The sequence below is a fragment of the Pungitius pungitius genome, chromosome 19 (assembly GCF_949316345.1).
Source record: "Pungitius pungitius chromosome 19, fPunPun2.1, whole genome shotgun sequence".
Lineage (NCBI taxonomy): Eukaryota > Metazoa > Chordata > Actinopteri > Perciformes > Gasterosteidae > Pungitius > Pungitius pungitius.
Window position 1 is genome coordinate 3,642,260 of NC_084918.1, and position 21,661 is coordinate 3,663,920.

Here is a 21,661-nt window from a genome sequence, read left to right on the forward strand (position 1 = left end):
TTTTTAATTAACTATTCCTCTCAAACTCTGAGCTAATTGCAATTTTTCAGTTTTCAGTTTTAATTCAAATTCTGCTAATATCTGATGATTGGTGCCAGGAAATCACAAGTCCAGCCCACTAGCAGACAAATATGGACATTTCGAAAATGAAAATGAAGTCCTACTGATCAACCAAAAGCAAAACAAGCTTATTGCAAACTTCAAGTAACGGTTTTCCTTTTAAAGTATTACATTCCATCTAATGTTAATGATGTGATGAACGGTGCCTCTACTGTAGCTACTTTGCGTTGGTTGTGTGCACACATGCCGTGTGTGTCTGTGTGTGTGTCTGTGTCTGTGTCTGTGTGTGTGTGTGTGTGTGTGTGTGTGTGTGTGTTAAATCGTCCAGATCGCGATGCAGTGACTCAGTGGTGGGAAACTCAATTATTCTTTGGCGCCCCGAGTGTTTGCGTGGTCTCTTTGCTTCCCGGTTGCTGGGCGGGAATCCCCCCCCCACCCCCCCCGTTCATTCATCACCTGAAGTCATGTGGCACTCTGTGTGGGGGCCGTGAAGCACGACGACGCGTTCCTCTGAAGAAAAAGGGAGTGGGAGTTGCCAAGAGGTTTAATTTGAATGCTGTTTTTTCGCTTCTCTTCTAGATAAGACCACGGCTTCACGTGAAAGGGGGGGGGGGGGGGGGGGGGGGGGGGGCGGAGCCGGGAGTCCGACCGACGTCACCTGGCGCGGGTTCAACAGGTGTCCAAAGAGTGTTTGAATGATTCGGAGGGTTAGAAAGGATTCTGCTGGGCAAAGGTCATAACATAAACTCAGCTGCCCTTGAGCAAGGCACTTGGGCCCGCTCTACCGGCCTGTGCGTGTTAGAAGAGATCGTTAGCCTAGCGTAGCGTTTAGAGTGGTAACGCGAAGACGGGCATAGAGGACACGTCGCGAGCTTCACATCTGCATCAAATAACCAAAAGCGATGAATCAAACTACGCAACTCGGCGGAGTGCAGTCACACAAACGACCACACAAACACAACGTAAAGACAACATCAAGCGGCGATGCGCTACATCCAGGAGCGGCGTCGGGAAAGAAAGAAAAACACACCCGTAGTGGTAAATCTGTGAAATCTTTATTCAAACACGGGTTTCAACAACAGCTTAAAGTAGGAGAAAAGACACGCAAATGTGCATGTTGGATCAATGATTCTTCATATATTCCATAGATTATTCTAAAATATAGCGATAAGACGTATTCTGAAAACACCAGCGTCCTCGTCCTCGCTGCTTTCACGTCCAGGCGGTCGCTCACCGAGCTCCCGCCGCGCGGAAAGAGGAACCGGCGGCGCGGCCCCTTTAAGCGGGCCGGCGTGGCAGTTGTAACACTCTGTGCTTCCCGCCCACAGCGCAGATCACCACAGGGGGCCCCATTCAGGGTGAATGCGCGTGTCCTCTCCAAGAAAAGGGGGAAGTAGATAGTATTAAAAACCCATGCGGTGTTTGTGCGTGCGTTTGTGTGTGTTTTTAGGACTCGTGAAACTGAATCCAAACCCGACTGCATCCAGCTCTGCATCCTTCCCATTCTGATCAGTATCTTTGTTTGTAAGCTCAACAGCTGGGGGGAGGGGGGATGGGGGGGGGGGATCTGCAGCAGCACTGCCCCTGCAAAACAGAGACAGGAGATTAGTACCGATACGACTGTGAGCGGACGTTTGTTTCATAATGCAAGTGTGACTTTCAACTTTGCAAATGAGCCTCTTTCAGTATGAGTTGTGGGGACGTTGGTTGTGAATTTTCTGGGAAAGTCAGCGAAAAGAAAAGAAAAAAACCACAAAAAAAAACATTTGTCTTTATTGTGGAGGCCAACTTTGGAATAAAGACAAATGTACAGATTGGTATAAGATCATTTATCTGATAAGATAAATATAGAACAAAAGACACAAATCATCCTCAAAAGGAGTTCAGTGTGTGATCACAAAGGACCAATTAAAAATCCATTTTCTTAGACGAACGTTTTAAAGCGTGACCATGGAGTGCAGCAGCACGACGCCTCTTCAGTCCCAACTTGTCAAACACCGCCGCCTAGTCTGCGTGAGAGACGCACCGGCCCGCGAACCAAGCGCTCACCAACCGAAAAGGCAAAATCAACAGCAGCACGTTTCCTGGAAACACGGAACTTTATTTTGAAAAGACGCCATGCGCGCGCAACGTGACGAGAGGTCACTGACACGTAATAATCAGTTCCCACGCTACGAAGCGTCGCCTCCAGAACCACTGGACGGGTTTCCCTCAGCTCTCAGCATCGGGTGCACCGGAGACGTCTCTTTTAAAACTCGGCCCCCGACGTCATCGGCGTTTCCTGCGTGGGCTTCTTGACGCACCGGTGAAACTTTTTCAGCCAGATGGGGGGGGGGGGGGGGGGGTTTCAAAGAGGGGTCAACTGCGGCTCCTCTGTGAAGCCTGAAGTCCTCCTCCACTTCCTGGCGCCGCTGCGCGTGCCGTGTGTCTGCAGGGGAAAGTCACAGTATGCAAAACGCGTGTTGAGCCGCCCCCTCAAACGAACAACCCCCCCCCCCCCATAGGGATGGTCGTAAGTGGACTAGGATTTCATGACATCAATGCACCATTTAAAAAGGAGGTGTCACACAACATCATTTGGAGAAACGTTCATTGGTGGAATGTGCCGTCGCCAACGTGACTTTAAAAAAAGAAAAAAGCCAGGGTTGCTATGTGTCACAGAAAATGTATTTCCTGGGGGGCTGACATTCGATTAAAGGAAATGTGGGCGAGGCTGTAACCAACACGACCCAACTCCAACTCCAACTGGCGCTGCGCCTCCTCACGTGACCTCGGGCGCTATTCGCGGCGGGCCTGATATCCGAGCGGCGGAGGATGGCCGCGCTAAAAACAGGCCCGCGGCGGTGAAATCCTGCTCGGTCACATGTGCAGGCGGCTCTTCTGGCTGCACACTCATATCTGCCGTGTGATCTTTCACTTATGCACCGCTGCTATTTATACACGATAAGCGGCCAACCAGAGTGACTGGCTGCTGAAACACGACAGCGACGGCGGCGGCGTGACTTTGGGCCGCTGGTGGAAACCCCATTCCGTTCGACGTCGATTAAACCGGGTCACTTGATAACGACGGCTCTCGAAAAGGGGACAGTCTGGTCTACGGCTGGCTCACAAAGGGAACTGGCTGGCTGCGGCCCAAGGAAAACAACAAAAAAAAGAAAAATGTAACGCTGTGATGCCAGCAGGATTTCTAGTATTAGAAGCAACGCATCAGAATGACTGGGATCCGGCTCAAAATACATGAAATGAGGGAGGGGGGTCCGTCACAGTCTCAGGATGTGTCCACTATCTACAGGACGGCTTCTCCCGCAAGTGGCCTTTAACCCTTTTGGTCTGGATTGGAGAGTAAAACACTCGGCGCGGGTGTAACCCAAAGTCCTCCCTTGAACCGGACGAATCCGCTTGGCAAAAAGGTCGTGGAGGAGGCTGGCGAGGAGGCTGCCTCCGACTCATTGAATGAGGGGGTCGGGGGGGGGGGGGGGGGGCAACGTCAGCCCCTTTGAGTCACCAGTTACTAAACCCGTCCCCAGCTGCTCCACATCGCCGCTGTAACGCGAGTCAGCAGGAATGTGCCGCGGCGGCGGGCGCGAGCGGTCACACGGGCGGCTATTTCCGGCGGACGACCCGCGGGCCTTCTTTCGTCGGGAACAATCTCATTACCCGAAGAAAAAAAAAAAAAGAGGCCCTCTTCGCGGGAGCGAGATGGGCCAACACCCCCCCACCCTCGACACGGACGGCTCTGGGTCAGAAGGCCTCAGGACTCAGGGGTTCATTGTGCAGATAAAATGAGATCCGCAAAGGCGAGACGTAACACACTTCACACGGCGTGATGCTGGCTTCATGGCCTTCCTTAAGAGAGAGGGGGTGGGGGGGGGGGGGGCTTTCCCGCTCCAGAGGAAAGCCGCCGGGTCAACAAGGAGCTGCTTCCCCAAACAACGTCCAACGTCCTCGCAGCGAAGCGTTGCTGCTTCTCTGTCTGCCAAAACCAGGAATGAATTGGCGCGGATTCTTCAGCTGGTCTGTAATGAGTCAGCAGTGCAAATGTTTCTCTTCACACAGCTGCTGGTCTCATGGAAGGAAAAAAAAAAAAAAAAAGTCACTTTTTCTTTTGCCAAGGACCACACATGCAAAACTGAGGGGGAGGGGGGGGGGGGGGATTTTGAGTGAGGGTTTCTTTCAGTCTGAATACATACAAATGAGGAGGAATCAATACACTTATTAATTTACTACGTTTGTTTCTTTGAAACCAGTTCAATCGGATGGAAACCAGCAGCTGATGTCAAGTCAGGCCGCTATCAGGTTCAAGGTGTAAGGAGAGCCCCCCCCCCCCCCCCACCTCCCTCCACCTCCCCCTTGCTGAACCTCTTTCTACACAAGGAGTCAGTGAAGTCATCCCAGCTGCTGCCGCTCTCCAATAGAGAGGCCGAGTGAAAGGTCGTCCCTCCAGCTGAGGGCTGTAAATTCAAGACGTGAAACGGGGGACGACGTACGCTCCATTCAACAGGTGCAAATCCAGAATGAATGCCGCGTGACGGGGGGGGCATTCAGCCTGGAGATCTTTGGATGCTTAAACCGCCTTAATTAATTAAAAAAAAAAAAAAAAAACAACGACGCCCCTTCATGGAACCCGCTGCAAATGGAAGGAGACGGACACCGACTCGGCTCGTTGTGAAGCCACGCGGGAGGAATGTCAACAATCCTGTAGGACCTGCAGGTCTCGCATGTACAAAACTGGCCCCGGGGGGGAGCGGATATATAAAAAAAAAAAAGAATCTTCACGTCCGTTCACACTCCTCAACTTCCTCTTTATTATGAGCTCCATCTAATAAAAGTGAACAAGAGATGAATGAGGTTCGACACGTTAGTCTTCCAAGTTTGCATTAGAAATACTTTTTTTATATTACAGTCTTGATACTCAAGACTGAAACACTAGAACAAAGTCAGAGGATTCGTCCTTCGCGTTATGGAGAAATAAAGGATCGGCATCATTCACGTCCTCGCGGCTAAAAGCACAAGACGCCCATTCATCCGATCGGCTCCGTTCCCACTTCATCGGCTCACTTTTACCAAGCGCCCCGCAGGCACGACTCTCTCCGTCAATTACCGCTTCTACTCAATACACGTCTGTTCACGTCACATGGGACGGGGGGGGGGGGGGACTAATGACTGACCGATCGGTTGGTTGCGTCACGGGGGAACTGGAGAGGGTCGTGTTGTTCCCGAGTGGATTGTGAGAGTATTGTGTAATACTGTGTTTCAATTGATTTAGTGAGATTCATCATGTATGTCATTTTTTTTTTTTTTTTTCAAAATAAAAGTCGCTGCGAGGAACATTTGTGACAAAAGGAGTGACAAAGAACATCGGTTCGGAGGTTGGCCGTTGGAGTTGTTGTTGTTGTACTTCACTATTTTCTGACTCTAAAAACACACAGAAACGATTAAAATACTTTTGGTGCACAACTACAAATAGGCCCTATATTTATACAGGCAATTTAGGTTGAGGCCTGCTTTGTTATACCACTTATTCACAAAAAAATAGGTGGCTGAGATCGCCGTGCGGTTACGGAACACAAAAAAAAAACCCCAAAAAGGTCTCTTTGGGTCACAAACTAACTCGATAAAGCAGCGGCTGCCTCTGACAATGTGTACGTTTGTGTGTAATGAGGACGACGTCAGGCCATCTGTCACCGCCCGCATTCATGGAATTTCACCCCCGTTTATGCTTCCTTTTCAACTTCCCTCCGGGTCTCTGAGAAACATCCCACACAAATCCAATCAGCCAAACAAGCGGGACTCACATGGCCACTGGATGCACACTTCCTGCTGGAAGAAGCACACCACTATCATGCCCAGGACGCGGACTTAATTGGGGGGTTTCTCCGATGGCTTCTGATCCGTTTCTTGGCAGAAGCAAAAGAAAGAAGAAAAAGCGTCTGACTCGGTTTCCGTTTAAAGAGACATAATTGGGTACAAAAGGCACTTTTAATAATAATTTGTATGCTTTTCTTTACTTTTAGCGCTGAGTCGGATTTGATGATATACAAAATATGAGCTGGGCCATTTTCCCCGCGATGGTCAGCTCATCAGTTTGACCCCCCCCTCCCCCCCCGAACGTGGACCATGTGATGCTGCGGATACATCAGATTCCACAAAACGCCGCCAGTGGGAAGCGGCTGAAGAAACGGAACCAGTCGAGGGACGATTAGGATTTAAAATTCTGGAAGCACTCGAAAATGAAGAAGCCGTACGGGTTCCTCTCCCACCCTTTACTAAAAAAAAAAGGGGGGTCATGACCTTTCTGACCAGTCTAAAGAGTGGACACCAGTTTTCCAGCCAGCGCCTAAAATTACTTCTCACCAGCCGCCCCCTCCCCCCCCCTCCCTCCCTCCCCCGACCCCGGGTGACCCTTTCCCTTCACACGTCCCAGCACGCCTCATTCCGACACCTACCAATGGCTAACCGAGTCCTACGCGACGGTGGGGTTTCAAATGCGGAGACGCATTAATCAACAACCGGCTCGGGGGGGAAACTCGGGGGACGGACTGGAAGCCGCGGTGTCCTACATTAAAAGGACGGGTGTGTGATTAATGGCCGCCTCTCTCACAATGAAACCGAAGGTTTAGCCGGGAAGGTTTTTCCACAGACACTTAATTCCTCAACCTTTTGTCGGGGGTTTGCAGAAGTTGAAGCGTGCGTGCGTGCCCCCCTCCTCCTCCTCCTCCTCCTCCCCCCATTCATTTCATCTACAGCTTTTGAACTCGCTCAAACACAGAAGGCTAAATATTTACACGTGGCCCCTTGCTTGTTTAATGTTAAAAGGCACACTCGCGCCGCGCAGTAAATGAATGAAAAAAAGCGTTAGACAAAACACCTCCACCGGCTGATGAGTACCAGGCCACCGCCGCCGAGCCGGTCCCGCAGGTTGCACCTCCTTTTCGGGGCATGGGAGGCAGGGACCCGGGTGGGGTGGGGTGAGGGGGGTAGCACTGAGGGGGGGACTGGGGGGGGGGGGAGAAGCACGGCCCTGCTGACGCGGCTGTCTGCGTGAAAAGCGGCGACCTGTGCATTTAGAGAAGGCTCGGGGGCCCGAAGAGATTAAAAGGGGGAGGTGGGCCCGGGGACGCCATGCGAGGGCATCGCGGGACAAAGAGCCGTCGGATCAGCTGCGAGCGAAACCGCTCGCCGTCACAAAGGAGGGGCGGCGTACAAAGACGTGTACTCCCCGGGGGATTTCGGTTTGTGTTGATTGACTCTCCCCCCCTCGCCCCCCCCCCCCCCCAGGCCTGTCATACGTCGGATTTTCCTGCGCTCATGACGTACCGCCGATGGATGGATTGAGCGTTTGTTTTTAAATGAAACCCCGGTCGGCAGAACCGAATGTTGCCAAAGTACATTTCTGCAGAGCAACGTTGGAGTGTTTGTTCTCACTTAGATTTAATTCATTCCTGCAGTTTTTTTTTTTCCTTTTAAACTACAGCTGAAAACATTATAAATAAGAGTCTTCTAGACAGCGTCTGTGGGAGTATCTCAGATATGATAAATCTGTAAATGTGCCAATGTTTTCATTGTAAGCTGCCAGCGTACCGTGTGACAACCATTAACCTCTGCAGCCCGTATTTACTGAAGGCCAAATGGTGACAGGTGTGAAGATCTGTTGGATTTTAAGCTTTAAAACAGCTTCCTGCTGCAGTGGTGCAACCAAAACTGCCCCCGTGACTTTCTTCAGCCGAAATAAATCCTCGCAGAGCCAAAGTGCAGTGAGAGTTTTTCGAGGAATATAAAAAATAAATAAATAATTTTTTTTAAAAACTGCAGGAAGAGGCAGGGGCGAGATGTTGGCGTTTAGGGGGGGCGGAAAAGAGACAGAGCTGCACTCTACTAATCCTTAATCAGTTTACATTTAGAGATCTGGCTAATTCTCTCTCTCTCTCTCATGTAGCATCTGTTTCACTCCCCTCCTAATAGAAGAAAAAAAAAAAAAAAAGGTTCAACTTCCAGGGAAAATAATCAGCGGAAGGAAGCGGTTTCGTAATGTGATCAGCTCAAATGCTTTGGACACAGCCTCCAATTGATGTCACGAGACATAAAAGAGCCTTCCCTTTATATTTACAACACGCACGTATAATGGAATGCATTGAAGGCCCAACTATGAACACCTCATGTAATGTCACAGAGTGAAACCAAGCAATCTCACGCCTGGGGAGGGGGGTGGGGGGGGGGGAAGCAATCTAATCTGTGGTGAATCAGCAGCAACTGAAAAAAGTCCCCGTTCTGCTTCTCCCCGATAGTGAAAAGAAACAACAGTCATCAGCAGGATGTCGGGGGGGGGGAGGAGAGAAAGGATAAGACACGTTCAACTCTCCGAGAAGAACAAGAGCGAAAGCTGGAGGGTTAAAGACAAAAGGATTTGTGCTCCTGTAACGATTAGCGGGCCGTCCCCGTCCCGTAGAAAGAGAGACAAACGGAGACAATCTGCCGCGTGAATAAAAGGCTCAGGAGACGTGGCACACGCGTTTCTGGGGACAAGCGTTTTTGGGGTTTCCCCCCCCCCCGTCTGGTGTTGCGTTTGTCTGATTTGGCAGAAGCCGGCGATTAGATTTACAAGCGTGAAGAAAAAAAAAAGAAAAAAGAAAAAACACATTCTCAAAGAGAAAATGTTGAATTGGCTAACCAGTAATTGAACAATTAAGGAAATTGAGACGGTTCAAATGATCCTTTCATGTCTGAATGGATGACTAATAAACAGAACATTAGATCCTAGTATACGGATTGCATTGAAAAGAAAAAGCCTTAAAGCAGAATTACTTTGTGTCGGTCCAAGAGCCACGAAGCAACGCCTTAAAAAACTAAATCCGTTCCATTATGATCAATAACGACGGGCATATTGGATTTTCCTTTGATTCTCATCTCTCAGTCCATTCAAGTGAGAACATTGAAAGGGGGAAATAAGATAAGAAGATAAACCTTCACATTTGAGAAATGTCTGATTCACTTTACTTTATCTGAAATAAAGTGAATGTAAGTGGAGACCGGTTCCCCAAATATGTCCAGAGTGCCCTTTAAAACATGACATGTGAGTCATAATGATGTGGAGCAGTGCTGCCTATTACGGGAGAAAAACTGTAGCGTTCCATCGTGGATTTGGAAAAGTTTGACTACATTAAGGCCCTGAAGGACGAGGGGGGGGAGAGGGGGGGGGGGGGGGGCACGTTGTTTTCTCGCAGCATCTCTAGGAAAGGAGGACAAGTAACGGAGGTCGCCTGTAGGTCACGTGGCTTTGCTCAGGAACCGGTTTACTGATTAAGACGAAAGGATGGCGAGCGCAGAAGGGCGCAGAACGCCCCCCGGGGGCCCCCGGGGGGGCCCCCCCCATCTGTTGCGGGCAAATGAACAGGGAGAACGGCCCCGCGCTTCCCCTGCGAGGCCCACCGGACAGCTCCATTAATCAGGAGCAGGATGAGCCTGCTGGGCTGGCAGTGACAAGTCAGCAGTGGCACACACCATCTTCTTCCCCCTCCTCCTCCTCCTCCACCTCCCCCCTCCTCACACTGTATCTCCATTAGAGGCTTGGAGGTGTCATCTGGCGGCGGCTTCTGCTCCTCTGTTGTCACGGCTGATGTTTTCACAACTGTCCTTCAGGAAAGTGACACTAGAGAAGCAGGGGGCGCCTTCAGAGGGGCGCCGTTAATCCCGCCGAAAAAAAAACAAACGTTGGTTTTGGGCGGCTGGTTTAGCACAAAAAGGACTTTGGGAAAACCCCTTTGACTGTCGGAATAATTCAGTGGAGACGGACGTGTTCGGTCATAGTTTGAATTGATGCATTGGGGGCATGGGGTCATTAAGAGGTGAAAGAAAGCTCACAACCTGCAAATGTTCTACACTTCAGTTTTTAAATGGTGTAACAAAAAGGTCACTTCAATTATAGATGAAATGAAATTTATGCTGATGTATCTAAGCCTCAGATAAATCCATTGCTAAAAAGTACTGACTGTGTACAATCCGGTCCTATAGTCATCTAAACCTCGTTTGGCATCTTCGTGGTACTAAAACGATGAATTATTAAAAATAAAGAGCGCTGGCGTTCATATTTCACCTTCTCAGAAGCACTGGTCTATTTCCGGTTGAAATGCGGCCTCGGCCTGGTAGCCGCGTCTCCTGGATCTCAATCTGTAAGATAAGACGCGTCAGCTCAGAGAGAGACGAGGTGGGGGCAGGGGGGGGGGGGATGGAAGAGCTCTTCAATAGTATGATTCAGCACAGGTATCAGTTTCCACAGATGGCAAGCTGGCTCCTATTGACTTACATATGAGGGGAGTAAAGAGGCCATCAAACCCCCCCCCCCCCCCCTCCCCAGGGGGGACAGACAGTCGGCACATCAAAAAGGTGTGTGTTCAAAGCACATCCAAGCGGGAGGAAACCAGAAAAACACACAGTCTACTTATTTAAAGTATCTTTTCTTTTTCTGTCGTGAGACGACACTCGGCCTCCTCTCGCCCCGGACAGACGGCCCGGACCAGGGCCGCGGCGCGGAGGCGTCCTGAGGCTGAAGACGACAACAACAACAACAACAACAACACTTCTCTCCCCCGGCCGCGAATAACACAACAAAGAGGAGAGGCGCCAAAGCCGTTGGCACCTGAGGATCTCGCCGGCTCACTTTAACCTTTAATCAGTCTGATGAATCCCGCCAGGCGGACGGCGGTCTGACCCCCCCTCCTCCCCCGACCCCGCGATGAGTGACTGAGGGAGTCGGCAGTGACAAGACACTGTCAATAATTCACGAACGGGGCTTTAATGATCATTAAACTGCAGCGGGAGCGCTGCTGGTAACATGTGATCCTGTGGAGTTCCAAAAAAATAAATAAAAAAACTGGTAATGAGAATAATAGAATTTAGCTGATGAATAGAATCTGAGATGACAACAAGCTGTGACATACAATACAACATTTTTCGTGCATTAGGAATGAACATTTGTAACTTCATAACGAACTTAACTTAAAGTTATATCACTCTAACAGTCAATCAAAATATGTGTTTTCATAAAAAATGAGTAGAAGTAGCAAAAGGGAGAATCAAACAAAAGTCAGTCTGATATTTTGAGTGCATTTCCACTTTGTTTAACTTAAATCTGACTTTGCTTTCTGTTCGCGGTTTGGCTCACGCGGCGAGTTATCCGTCCCGACATTGTTTGGCAACGTAAGAAAAACAAAACAAAGAAAAGCAGCTGCTGTTAAAACAGTTCGGATCCCCTCCGTGTTGACTCACAACAACCTGTGCAGCTGCACCAACGTCCTCGCTTGTTGATGTTATTGGCTTTTTGAATTTGTCTGCAAGGATAATGTCTGGGTACAGGGTCGTCTGGCGAGATGCAGGCCTCAAGTGTCCCTTTCGCCTATGAGGGATTTATGAATCAAGAGTCTTTCAACTGGAAAATGCATCGAGTGAGCAGAGAACAAGCTTCTTCCTCCTCAACCTACCTCTTGAGATATTGTCATGAGCCTTTACACTGGCGCGGCGACAGGACGCATAAAACGCGGCGCGTGTGGCTCGGTCACATGGCCTGTGGACCGACAGCAGAATCTAAAAATGCGTCACTAGGGCCGTCCAAAAAAATCCATATCACGGTATTTCGAAAGATTCTGACGGTATCCCTCGTGACGGTATTGCTTTTTCAAGCCAACGCATCAATTCATTGACCCCAAAAAGGCCCGCTGCTTCCAGAGCAGCTGTAACTGGCATGGGAGCTAGCGCGTTAGCGCGTTAGCTCGTCAGCGTCTTAGCCATCGTGTCCCTGGATTACCTGTCCAGACAGTAAAAGGAGGTTGCAGAGGTCGACCCTTCATGGTCACAAGAGATGTAACGTCTACCTGAGCGGAGGACAAAGTCACCCTCCCTCCGCCAGTTGTTGTCCCCCCCCCCCCCCGCCCCGTGTCTCCTTGCTTTGTTGACATAGCCGGGCCGGCCATGAATGCTTTTAGCACGTTGGTGGATGTGAGCGTGCTCCCCTAGTTACTCTGCACTGCTCTCACAGAGGAGGGGGGGGGGGGGGATTAGCTGATAACGCAGCGTAGCCATGGTAACGCGTCACCAACATTCCGGGTCCCGCTCAAGTGAATGCCGTTACTTCTGTCAGAGCTTTCCCTGTAGTTAGTGCCGTTAGCGCTGCGCCTTGAGCAGATGTTTAAATCGTGGCTAAGACAGAACCACCGTTCCCTGTGGACCACATTATTTTGGATTTTGTGAATGGATTTTCTTTTGTTTTCTATATTAACAGACGGGCAGTCATTATAAACTACTCATTTTGTACCGAGTGCGCTTGGTCCTTGCGCGAACATGTTTGTTACAATTCTGATGCTACTGTGACATTTACGCGGTATAAAATACACCAAAATAAGCACGGTGATCGTAAAGTGGTCCAACTATACACGGTTTCCAACTCAAAGACGAGGAAAACGCCCGTGGACCAACAGGTCCAACGTGACCCCTGCGTCGTAGACCGCATTGTTCTGGTGGCATTGCACGGAGCTGCAACGAGGGGTGTCCTCCCGCCTGCAGAAAGCACATCAATCGGACCAATAGGCATTTTCTCGTCAGTTTCATTATTTCGGGAACACTGTGTTCCGTCCGGATGCATTAAGAATCACCCCATGACGTCGGTTTCGTTCACCCGTACGGAGTCTGACTGAAATGCTTCCATTTCTGGACAAGGTCAACGTTCACTAATCGGTGGGTCCTTGGATATTTTTTTTCACCATTAAGGGGGATTTGAATTTAACTCATGCAGCCTTCCCCTCCTGCTGCAGACTGTGTCAGCCTCTGTAAACTTCACGTTACATCTCTATCATATAAACATCAGAAATATACAGGGCTTCCTGTGTTTAGTCGCAAAAGACAAACTTGGTATTCATGGTATTGTAAATATAATAAATATGCTGCACCATCAATCACAACTAACAAGCCAAGCCAGTTCATTTAAGGAAGGCAGACAATGCATATTTATACTGTATATGAATCACTTAGCCCGCTAAAACGACAGACAATAGAGCTAAATTCCCACAAAAATCTTCTCCCGAAGAGTAAAAAGCAGGAAATCGTCCAGTTTGTGTGATCCGACACCGACGGAAATAAAGTCATTTACAGATTAACTCTGCAAGGTAATTGCCTCGACCACATTCGACTCTCCTTCACTATTCCTCCGTGCCCACTGTACACGATGGGCCCCCGCCACGCCGACGGGCCCCCTGCGGGACAAGCGGCTCCAACCCGAGCCGGGGGGCGCCCCGCTTTGATGATGACGACTCGTCGCCGCTATATGAGCTCGTGACAAAAGGACTGTGCGAGAAGGTCTGACCCGGCAGCAGCGCTCGGGGCCCGAAAGCTGAGACGGGGGGGGGAAATACTTTCCGTGAGATTAAAGTGTTTGAGCGTGAACGCTGAGCCGCTGGGAAAGTTTTAAATTGGAGTTTTGAATGTATACTGGGGTTCTTTCTTCAGCAGGTTATATATTTAAAAAGCATATGTGGTTAGCCGATGACATCATTCCTCGGAGGGGCCATTACTGTTACACAACGGCCAGACTCGGCCGTGTGAGCGAGCCGCTGCTCCAAAATGGCCCAGTTCACAGGCTCCAAGCGGCACAAAAGGCCTGCTCACGTAGTTTAGTCACACGCATGCTCCCCAGTACGTCCTTTACATGCTGCATGTTACAGTGGAATAAGGAAGAAGAAAAAGAAGAAGAAAAAACTCCAAAGTTTGAGGAAACTGGCCTCAAACTGGCTTGGTCCATTCTAATGAGGGATGTATAGAGTTAATTCATATTTATGTTACTTACTAACTTTATGTTACTTAGTGACGTTCTCATTCCCATCCACAGAGGAAGGAAAATGACTCGGGATTCGACTTTAGCCCCAAAAATAACAACCTGCACAAACTTCCAGTGTTCGCACTGGGACGTTAACGCCGCTACTTCGCCTAGCTGGCTAGCCTCCACTTTCCGAAAGTGACCTGCAAAGTTGACGGGCACAAAGTGTTCTTCCAAACCCGGGCAACGTAGATAAACACACACACACGTGCCTGAATCAACATACAAATTCCACACAAAGGCGATTTCACAAAAGCTTGCAGTGTCATGATAGTTCGAAGTGAGGGGGGGTCAAATTTGAAGTGCGCGGTGGTGGCGCCGCATTCGACCGCACACGTGGCACGTTTCTCAGCAACACGTTCTCCGACGTGATCAAATTAAAAGACGCCGCCCCACGCAGCCAAAGCACAAGTCGTCACCACCAGCAGAAAAATAAGAAGAAAGAAAGAACTTTTTTTTTTTTAAACACAGACGGCTCGGCGTCGGGGGGACAAAGCGCGCAAATGAGACAGCGTGTTCCCGAAGAGGAAAGTGATGTCATGTGATAATAGGGCTATGAACCAGTTTAATCTACTCCAACTCGGAAAAAACACAGGTTACATAACAGCCGACCTCCAAGTATTCCTGGGCCTCTGTAGTATGTGAAAAGTCCATGTGTGTGTGTGTGTGTGTGTGTGTGTGTGGGCTCAGCGTATTCCACTGGAAGAACACGCTTTACTTTTTAAACTCAACTCAAAAAAAAAAAAAGATGGCAGCAGGCGGTTTTCTGGAGAGGAGTCAACAATTCTTTCTCTCAGCAGCAGACGAGACTATTCTTCTTCCATGTGGCTAAAAGAGCCTTTTTAGAACACTGGAAATGCACTCATGTTTTTTTTTTCAAGTTCAATCACTCAACTCTGTGGGTTAAATGTAACACTAATACATTAGAGCAATGATGGAGGATGTATTCTGATCTTTTTTCGAATCGTTATAGTTTGAATGAAAAAATAATCATATTTTAGTGGCTGTTTTGTTTGGTAACTAAAACCGCATGAAACTAGAGGAAAATACTTCAATGCAACGCAAACTTGTACTCGAGTGGTTTGCACCAGCAGAAAGGCTCTCCAGATGCTCCACTGACCCAGGATTCTTTACCTCTGCAGGTGTTTTGCAGGTGAATGCAGCCACAGAATGGTGGGTCAAAACTGCCGTTTATTTGTAACCAAGACAGGCAAGCGCTCACTTCACCCCAAAACCAAGCCCATAGTATAAAAGTAAAAACGCCTCCCTGCTGATGTCTTTTGATGATCCTTGTTGAATTACATCATCTCCTCACAAGGGTCCAGTGTTTTCCAGGACAAAAAGACCTCAGGGAGGGTGGATGCATGTTGTCATGGAGGCTCGAACCCCCCCCCCCCCCCCAGGTCAGCCACTTGCAGCACCCTCTCCCTGCTCACAAAACACCGGTCCTGCCCACCCAGAAAGTCCAGAAAGAATGCACACTAATCCCAACCGCACGCGGAATAAAGTGAAACACACTAGTTCATAAAAGTGTTCAGTCGTTCTGACGTCACACGGCTCGTGGATTCGGGATTGGGAAGCGGCGGGCAGTTTCAGGTGCGATCACGCATGCATTTCGTCATCGTCTGTTATGACCGCAGTGGCGGCAGAGATTAAAACGACGCTAGAAGCAGCTCCACGCGTGGACGTGCTCCGGGGAGAATAAAGGCTCGCGTGCAGCCGCCTGGCATTGAACAATAGAGTCGCAGAACGTGCGTGCAATAGTTCCCGACTGCTTTTATATTCACCGGCTTTAAAAGCTCCACAGCGACGGATACTCCCTTTGATAAAGTTTGCATCAGACACTTGGGGAGATTGAGATCTCGCTCCTCACACTGCCATTAATCGGTGGGATCGATCGAATGGCTTAAAATGACGAAAGGACTCTTACCGCTTCGGTTCCAGCTTTCCGTGGTGGTTTTTCTCTCCTTTCTATTCCTTTCTGCCCCCACTCACCCCCTCACCCACGATGATCAGTCGCGCGTCTCACCTCGACCTCACTTCCACGTGCTTGCGATCGGGACCACGCGCTCAGGGAAGCGCTCGGGATACGCAGCGTGACGTCACGGCGAGGCTGGAAAACAGGGTCAAATAATCGACGTCACCTCAGCGACGGTATTTATAATAATATGTAATGCAGTTCTTCACTGGGAGGTCGTTTAGGAGATTTTATTGGATTTTTGCAGTTAACTATTGTAGTTGATCCACATGTTTATTCATATTGGTGAATTTATTCATATTGGTGAAACACTGATTTGGGATGTTTAGATGGTTTGCATGTGCATGTACAGGTATATACCGCTTTGAAACTGTAAAACAACAGATTACACTTGTATCACTTTTTAGTGATTGAAATATCTGTGACGCGAGTGTAAAGGTTACCTGATCAATAACAGCCCAACAGGGTTTTATCATAAGAGGAATGAGAAGTAGCTGATAAATGCAATTACACAGAACAATGCTGAGGAAGAAGACTGTGCAGGAAGTCTGGTCTTTGTGCATCATCAAATTTATTTTAATGGGTTTCAGAAGCATATAGAAAGCAAAACTGGTCTAAAGAGCTGATTTTTCTTTGGTCTAAAAGAGACGTTGACGGTTTGGTGGATTGTGTCAAATTTTAGCATTGGAAATATTGAACCATCTTCAATAACAGGCTTTTGTTTAGGTGAAAGTTTGTCATGCACTGCTACTGTAAAGGGCCTGAGCTTAGTCTTCTTTAAGACCTTCAAGTGAAAATATCTAAACCCTACAGGTCCGTGAGAAGTGGCAGGGATCATAGTTGCCTCATTGAAACATGAGCTTATTGGTTTGAGTCCAATCACTGATTAACCCTCTGCAAACATGTACGTTACATGTTAAAGTCTCCGCTGTGACGTGGGTGTGTTTGCAGTGCAAGAACAAGGACACAGGTTCAAGAAGAAACATTTTTATATTTCAAAAAGAGTCTAGGAACAGAATGGAAAAACCAAAACAGTCTGAACATTCAGACAATTGAGATCCAAAAATACATTTTCTTAGGAAATATTAATTATATACAAAACGTAAAAATGTATTTTAGTGGAGCCCCGAACAGCTCAATTTTTATATTTTATTAATAAAAATAAACTTTTAAATATTTAATCCACCCATAACTTCAATTGAGGCAGTTTTAACATGGAAATCAAACGAGATTCCAAACAACTTAATCCACTTTGCATTTACATGCAACAACAACTGTACACCCCCCTAAGTCCTGAACTTGCATAAAAAATAAAAAAAGGCCAAAAAAAAGTCTATGATGAGTCAAACTTCAAGCTGGAGAGCTGTGCAGGTGTGCGAGTCTCTGCTTTAAAAGTTCACTTTTCCTCCTCAGCTGTTCTTTGAGCGAGAGGAGCCGCTGTTCGTCCGTCTGCATGCTGTAAATGCACTCCGTGGCCTTCTTCAGGATCACCACCTTGGCCGCCTTCTCGTTTTTGGCCACCTCGGGGATCTCGTCCCGCAGGGCGAAGAAGCTCAACTTGAGCTCGTTCCTCCTCTGGCGCTCCAGAACGTTGTGAGTCCTTCTCTTGTCGTAGTCCTCCGTGTCCGACGTCCGCGGGCTCGAACACTTGCGGTTGCTGCTGATCTGTTTGAGGACCCTGCTGTGGGCGCTGCCGCCTCCTCCTCCTCCTCCTCCTCCTCCGCTGTTGCTGCTGCTGCTCTCCAGCTTCAGCCTCTTGACGGCCGGCTGCTCCTGCCTCATGGAGGGATGGGCGGCGTAGTTGTGCTGGTGGGTGGAGACGTGGCACCTCTTCAGCACGAGCGGGCTGGGGTGCCTGGTCTCCGCGGGGCTGGGGTCGGACCGCTTCACCCCGTGCCTCTTCTCCACCGTGACCACGTCGATCTCCTCCTCGTCCTCCTGGTCATCATCCTCCTCCTCGTCATCATCCTCATCATCATCATCTTCTGCAAGGAAGGGAAAATGCAATCACACTCTGATTCAGCATGAAGGATGCCTTTCAATCATATGCCACCAAGGGGAGGAAAGGGGGGACAATCTCTTTCAACATCAAGTTATTGCTTAACATCTCAGCCTGGAGCTGATCTCAAAGCAGTCAAAGCATGTCCAACTCCTGCCTGGAAATCTCGCCAAACATCAATTAAAAAGCAACAGCCGGCCTCTGTTATGTCAAAATAGTGGAAGCAATGTTTGCTCACTCGGCAGAGGGTGAAATGTCCTAATTGCCCCCAGGGGGGTGCGTCTGTGGCCAAGTTCTCCGCTCACCTGAGTCACTGCAGCTACTGCTACTGCTGCTGCTGCTACTGCTGTTCGGCGGCGTCTCCAGTCCCAGGTCCTTCCTGGGGGGCGTCCCGGCGCCCTGCTTGGGGGTCTCCGCCATCGGGTAGGGGAAAACCACGGACGGGTCGATGCACTCCGCCGCGGACGTGCTCAAGTCCTGCAGGTAGCTGCTGTTCAGCCGCCACGCCGCGCTGCCGCCGCCTCCTCCTCCTCCGCCGCCGCCGCCTTCCGGAGCGACGCGGTCGGCCGCCGGGGTCTCCTTGCGCGCGGCGTGCAGGGAGGCGAGCCGCTCGGAGACCACCTTCTCCAGCTTGGCCGCGGCGGAGAAGCCGCTCCACATGCAGTCCTGGATGATGATGGACTTGAGGAAGGTCTGCGAGTAGTCCGCGTCGCAGATGATGCTCTGGCTGACCGCGTCGTCGCCCAGGAACTCGGTCACCATCTCCAGCTGGTCCGCCGTGGAGGGGAAGAGGCTCGACAGGGACGGCCGGCGGCTCGGGGAGAGGGGAGGGGTCGGCAGCAGTTCAAATTTCTTCCAGATGTCTTCGCTCGGCGCCGGAGGCTGAAGCTGCTGAGCGTAGAAATCCTCCTCCTCGTTGTCGTAGTAGAAATACGGTTGAAGGGAGTCGTAATCGTAGTCATAGTTTTTACTCGCCAAATTTGAATCCAGCGGCATTTTGTCTCCGGCGTGTTTTTCCTTATCGCGAAGCTGTTTCGAGAAAAAAAAGGAAAACAAATGGTTGATTAGACGTTGATTCTAAAACAAAAACAGCACACGGGGTGTGTGTGTGGGGGGGGGGGGCGGTGGGGGGTCTGCAGGTTTAAGAAGCAGCTGCTTGGCACCGGTCCTGCAACATTAGGTGTCGGCAACATCACATGGTCACTCCAAAACACCGAAGCTCGTGTGCACGCCGCGCATGCATACATGCATGCAGCACGGCTGCAGCAGCAGGTGCTCAACCGGGACATGTTTAGTAAATTAAGTGCAAAGGGGGCGGGGGAAGAACCCCGCCGTCGTTTTGCTGCCACGGACACCGGTAATAATAATAACAATAATACCGAGATTTATTGTTATTGTAGAATTTATTTTCGCTAAACTGAAGGTGCGGTGCAAGTAGCAGAACCCCCTCCCCTCCCCTTCCTTACCTTTTAGTATGTAAACTGCCGGCGGAAGAAGACCGGGTGAAATCAACCCAAGAGGCGCACAAGAGGGCAGGAAAGTTATTCCAACACGAAAGTAACATTAAATCCTTCCACGGAGGCGTTGAGGGCGGTTTCCGTGAGTCCGTGCGAACCATGCACGGGGCGTTAAATGACGGCACCAGCGACCCGGTGAGGACGAACTACAGTCTGTCATCAGCAGCGTGAGAATCACAGCTGAGAGCTGAGCCGCCCGCGATAAAGATGGCCGCATCACTCCCCCTCCGCGCCTCCGCCGTAGTCCTCCGCCCCCTTTTTTTCCCGCGAAACAATCGTCCGCCTCGAACGTTTCAAGTAGCAAACTATTTTCTCGGATTTTCGCCGGAAATAATCCTCACGCCACGTAAGGGTCGATGTGAGGTGAAAACAAGTGATTTTGTGGGTTTATTTAGAATCTTATGTCTATGTATTTCCCCTTCGTGTCGGGTCTATTTTGGGGGAGGGGTCATAGTAGAGGACAGCTTCCATTGACGGGAGGAATGCAAAAAATACTAATGCAAGTAGTAGTAGTAGTACATGATAATTAGGGCTACTAATTGTACTATCACCCCACCTAAGATATCGTCAAACATCTCATCGAATCTGTTTTGCTCCTATCGTAATTATTCAAATAACTGAGATCTACCGCCTAAAAGTGATTAACATGCTTTTGCAAAAACAACAACTTTCACCCCCCCCCCCCCTCCCTCCCTCCCCACCCAGATACAGTCGACTGTCTACAACAAATAACCCATGTCAGTTTTGCACATTTCTCTGCAGCGACGCCAGAACGCAAAGCGCGCAGGTTTACTTCGACGTGTCCGCGGCCACTGACAGCCCCGAAAACAGGTGCATTCAGCAGGAGAGGCGTTACCTGCAGATATGCACAAATAAACACGCCAACAATAAGACATAACGAGTGTTCGGGTCTGATCCTCACGGTGTGACTGTAGTTCAAGTTGGCACCAATTAACTGCAGGAAGGAAGCAATTAAAGGAATTAGATGGGTGCAGCGGTCTCTTTCCCCCCCCTCCCACCCTGCTGTGATGGGTAGGGCGGGATTGAGCGGGCTCGGAGCGCCCTCTGCTGGTCAGGGTGCTCTGTCAGGGGCCTGGTGCCAGGTGGGTGCAGGGTCAAACCCCGGAGGTGAGCGTGTACAGGCCACAAGCCGTTATGAACATGGGGATTATTGACTGAAAGTAGATTCCTTTTGAAGATTGTTTGGGAGTCACTCTTTAAACGGCTCAGTAACACACTGGTGCTGTGTAGTGGGTTAGTGGGGCTTTTAATGGGGTTACTGGGTCACTTCACTAAAAATGAGAGTTCTGGAAAAAAAAACCACAAAATAGCAAAGCAGACTTTTGACATAGTGGGCTGTGCTATAAATAGTTTTTTTTTAAGTAGGTTTATTAGCAATATGTGATAAAGTTCTTCCAGTTCTTTCCATTACAATGATCATTTTAGTTTATATTTGGTCAGACAACTTCCCATGTGTATAACTAAAACAATAATTTAGTGAGTAAATAAATAGTTTCACATTTTGGCAAAACCGTCCTAAAAAAAGAAAACTAGGGATTTTTCTCCCCATCACAACAACAACAACAACATATAAGCAACGTAGTAGTTGTTCATCAAACAGATGCACTAAAATTAGATTTTGTCATTGCCTTAAATTATGTATTATAAAGATTATAAGTGATGATTCTGAAATACGCTGTAATTGTATAATTCACTTTTAAATAAATGTACAATATTCCCCTTTTAAATCGTATAACTCCTTTAAGACCGAGTGAGGTTTCATCGTCAGGGGGAGAGTCCACGAGCTCTCTGCGGGACGTGCGGTCCACTAAGTGTCCACTTCTGGAGGCATTTTATGAATAAATCATGGAGCCAGCAAATGGAAGGAAAGAAGGAGACAAGATGACATAAAAGGAGAGGAGAGAGATTTTTAGTGTTATCAGAGGAAGTGGAACAGAAACCCTAAACTGAAACACCCCCCCTCCGGCTCTCCTTTCCTTACTTTGGGATGCTTTGTGGAGGGCCGCGTAAACCATCAGACCCTCGCGTTGTGGTCGTTGTGTTTATCGGCACAGAGGGGCGCTTTGAGACCGAGTCTGAAGGCGCTCCACTGATCCGAGTGAGACCGGTTCTACAGCAATCTCCAACCACGGCTCAGCTGAATGAGTCGAGAAACTAAATGACAGCTTGAGAAAACCCACACAGGAGCAAAAACAACTAATGCACCAAAAAAAAGTGCACAATTCAGC

The 21,661-nt window shown here is 49.1% G+C and overlaps 1 protein-coding gene and 1 long non-coding RNA gene across 2 annotated transcripts; both read right to left on the reverse strand.

The window, feature by feature from the left end:
• Positions 1-686: 686 nt before the first annotated feature.
• LOC119198567 (uncharacterized) lies at positions 687-16,059 on the reverse strand. The gene is made up of 3 exons (XR_005114533.2): positions 15,849-16,059; positions 10,151-10,224; positions 687-1,644 (listed from the first exon to the last, which is right to left on the reverse strand). It is a non-coding gene; the product is annotated as an uncharacterized LOC119198567 (long non-coding RNA).
• An 808-nt stretch (positions 16,060-16,867) lies between these two features.
• myca (MYC proto-oncogene, bHLH transcription factor a) lies at positions 16,868-19,664 on the reverse strand. Its single transcript, XM_037455902.2, has 3 exons — positions 19,362-19,664; positions 18,201-18,924; positions 16,868-17,881 (listed from the first exon to the last, which is right to left on the reverse strand). The coding sequence occupies exons 2-3, from the start codon at positions 18,889-18,891 to the stop codon at positions 17,247-17,249; spliced, it is 1,326 nt and encodes a 441-aa protein (XP_037311799.2). The 5' UTR covers positions 18,892-18,924; positions 19,362-19,664; the 3' UTR covers positions 16,868-17,246.
• Between the last annotated feature and the right edge of the window lie 1,997 nt (positions 19,665-21,661).

Excerpts from the sequence above, each read along its gene's own strand:
- myca (XM_037455902.2), bottom strand. The coding sequence starts at position 18,891 with ATGCCGCTGGATTCAAATTTGGCGAGTAAAAACTATGACTACGATTAC. Across the intron at positions 17,882-18,200 it reads CAGTAGCTGCAGTGACTCAG|AAGATGATGATGATGAGGAT; the intron begins GTGAGCGGAGAA and ends CCTTCCTTGCAG.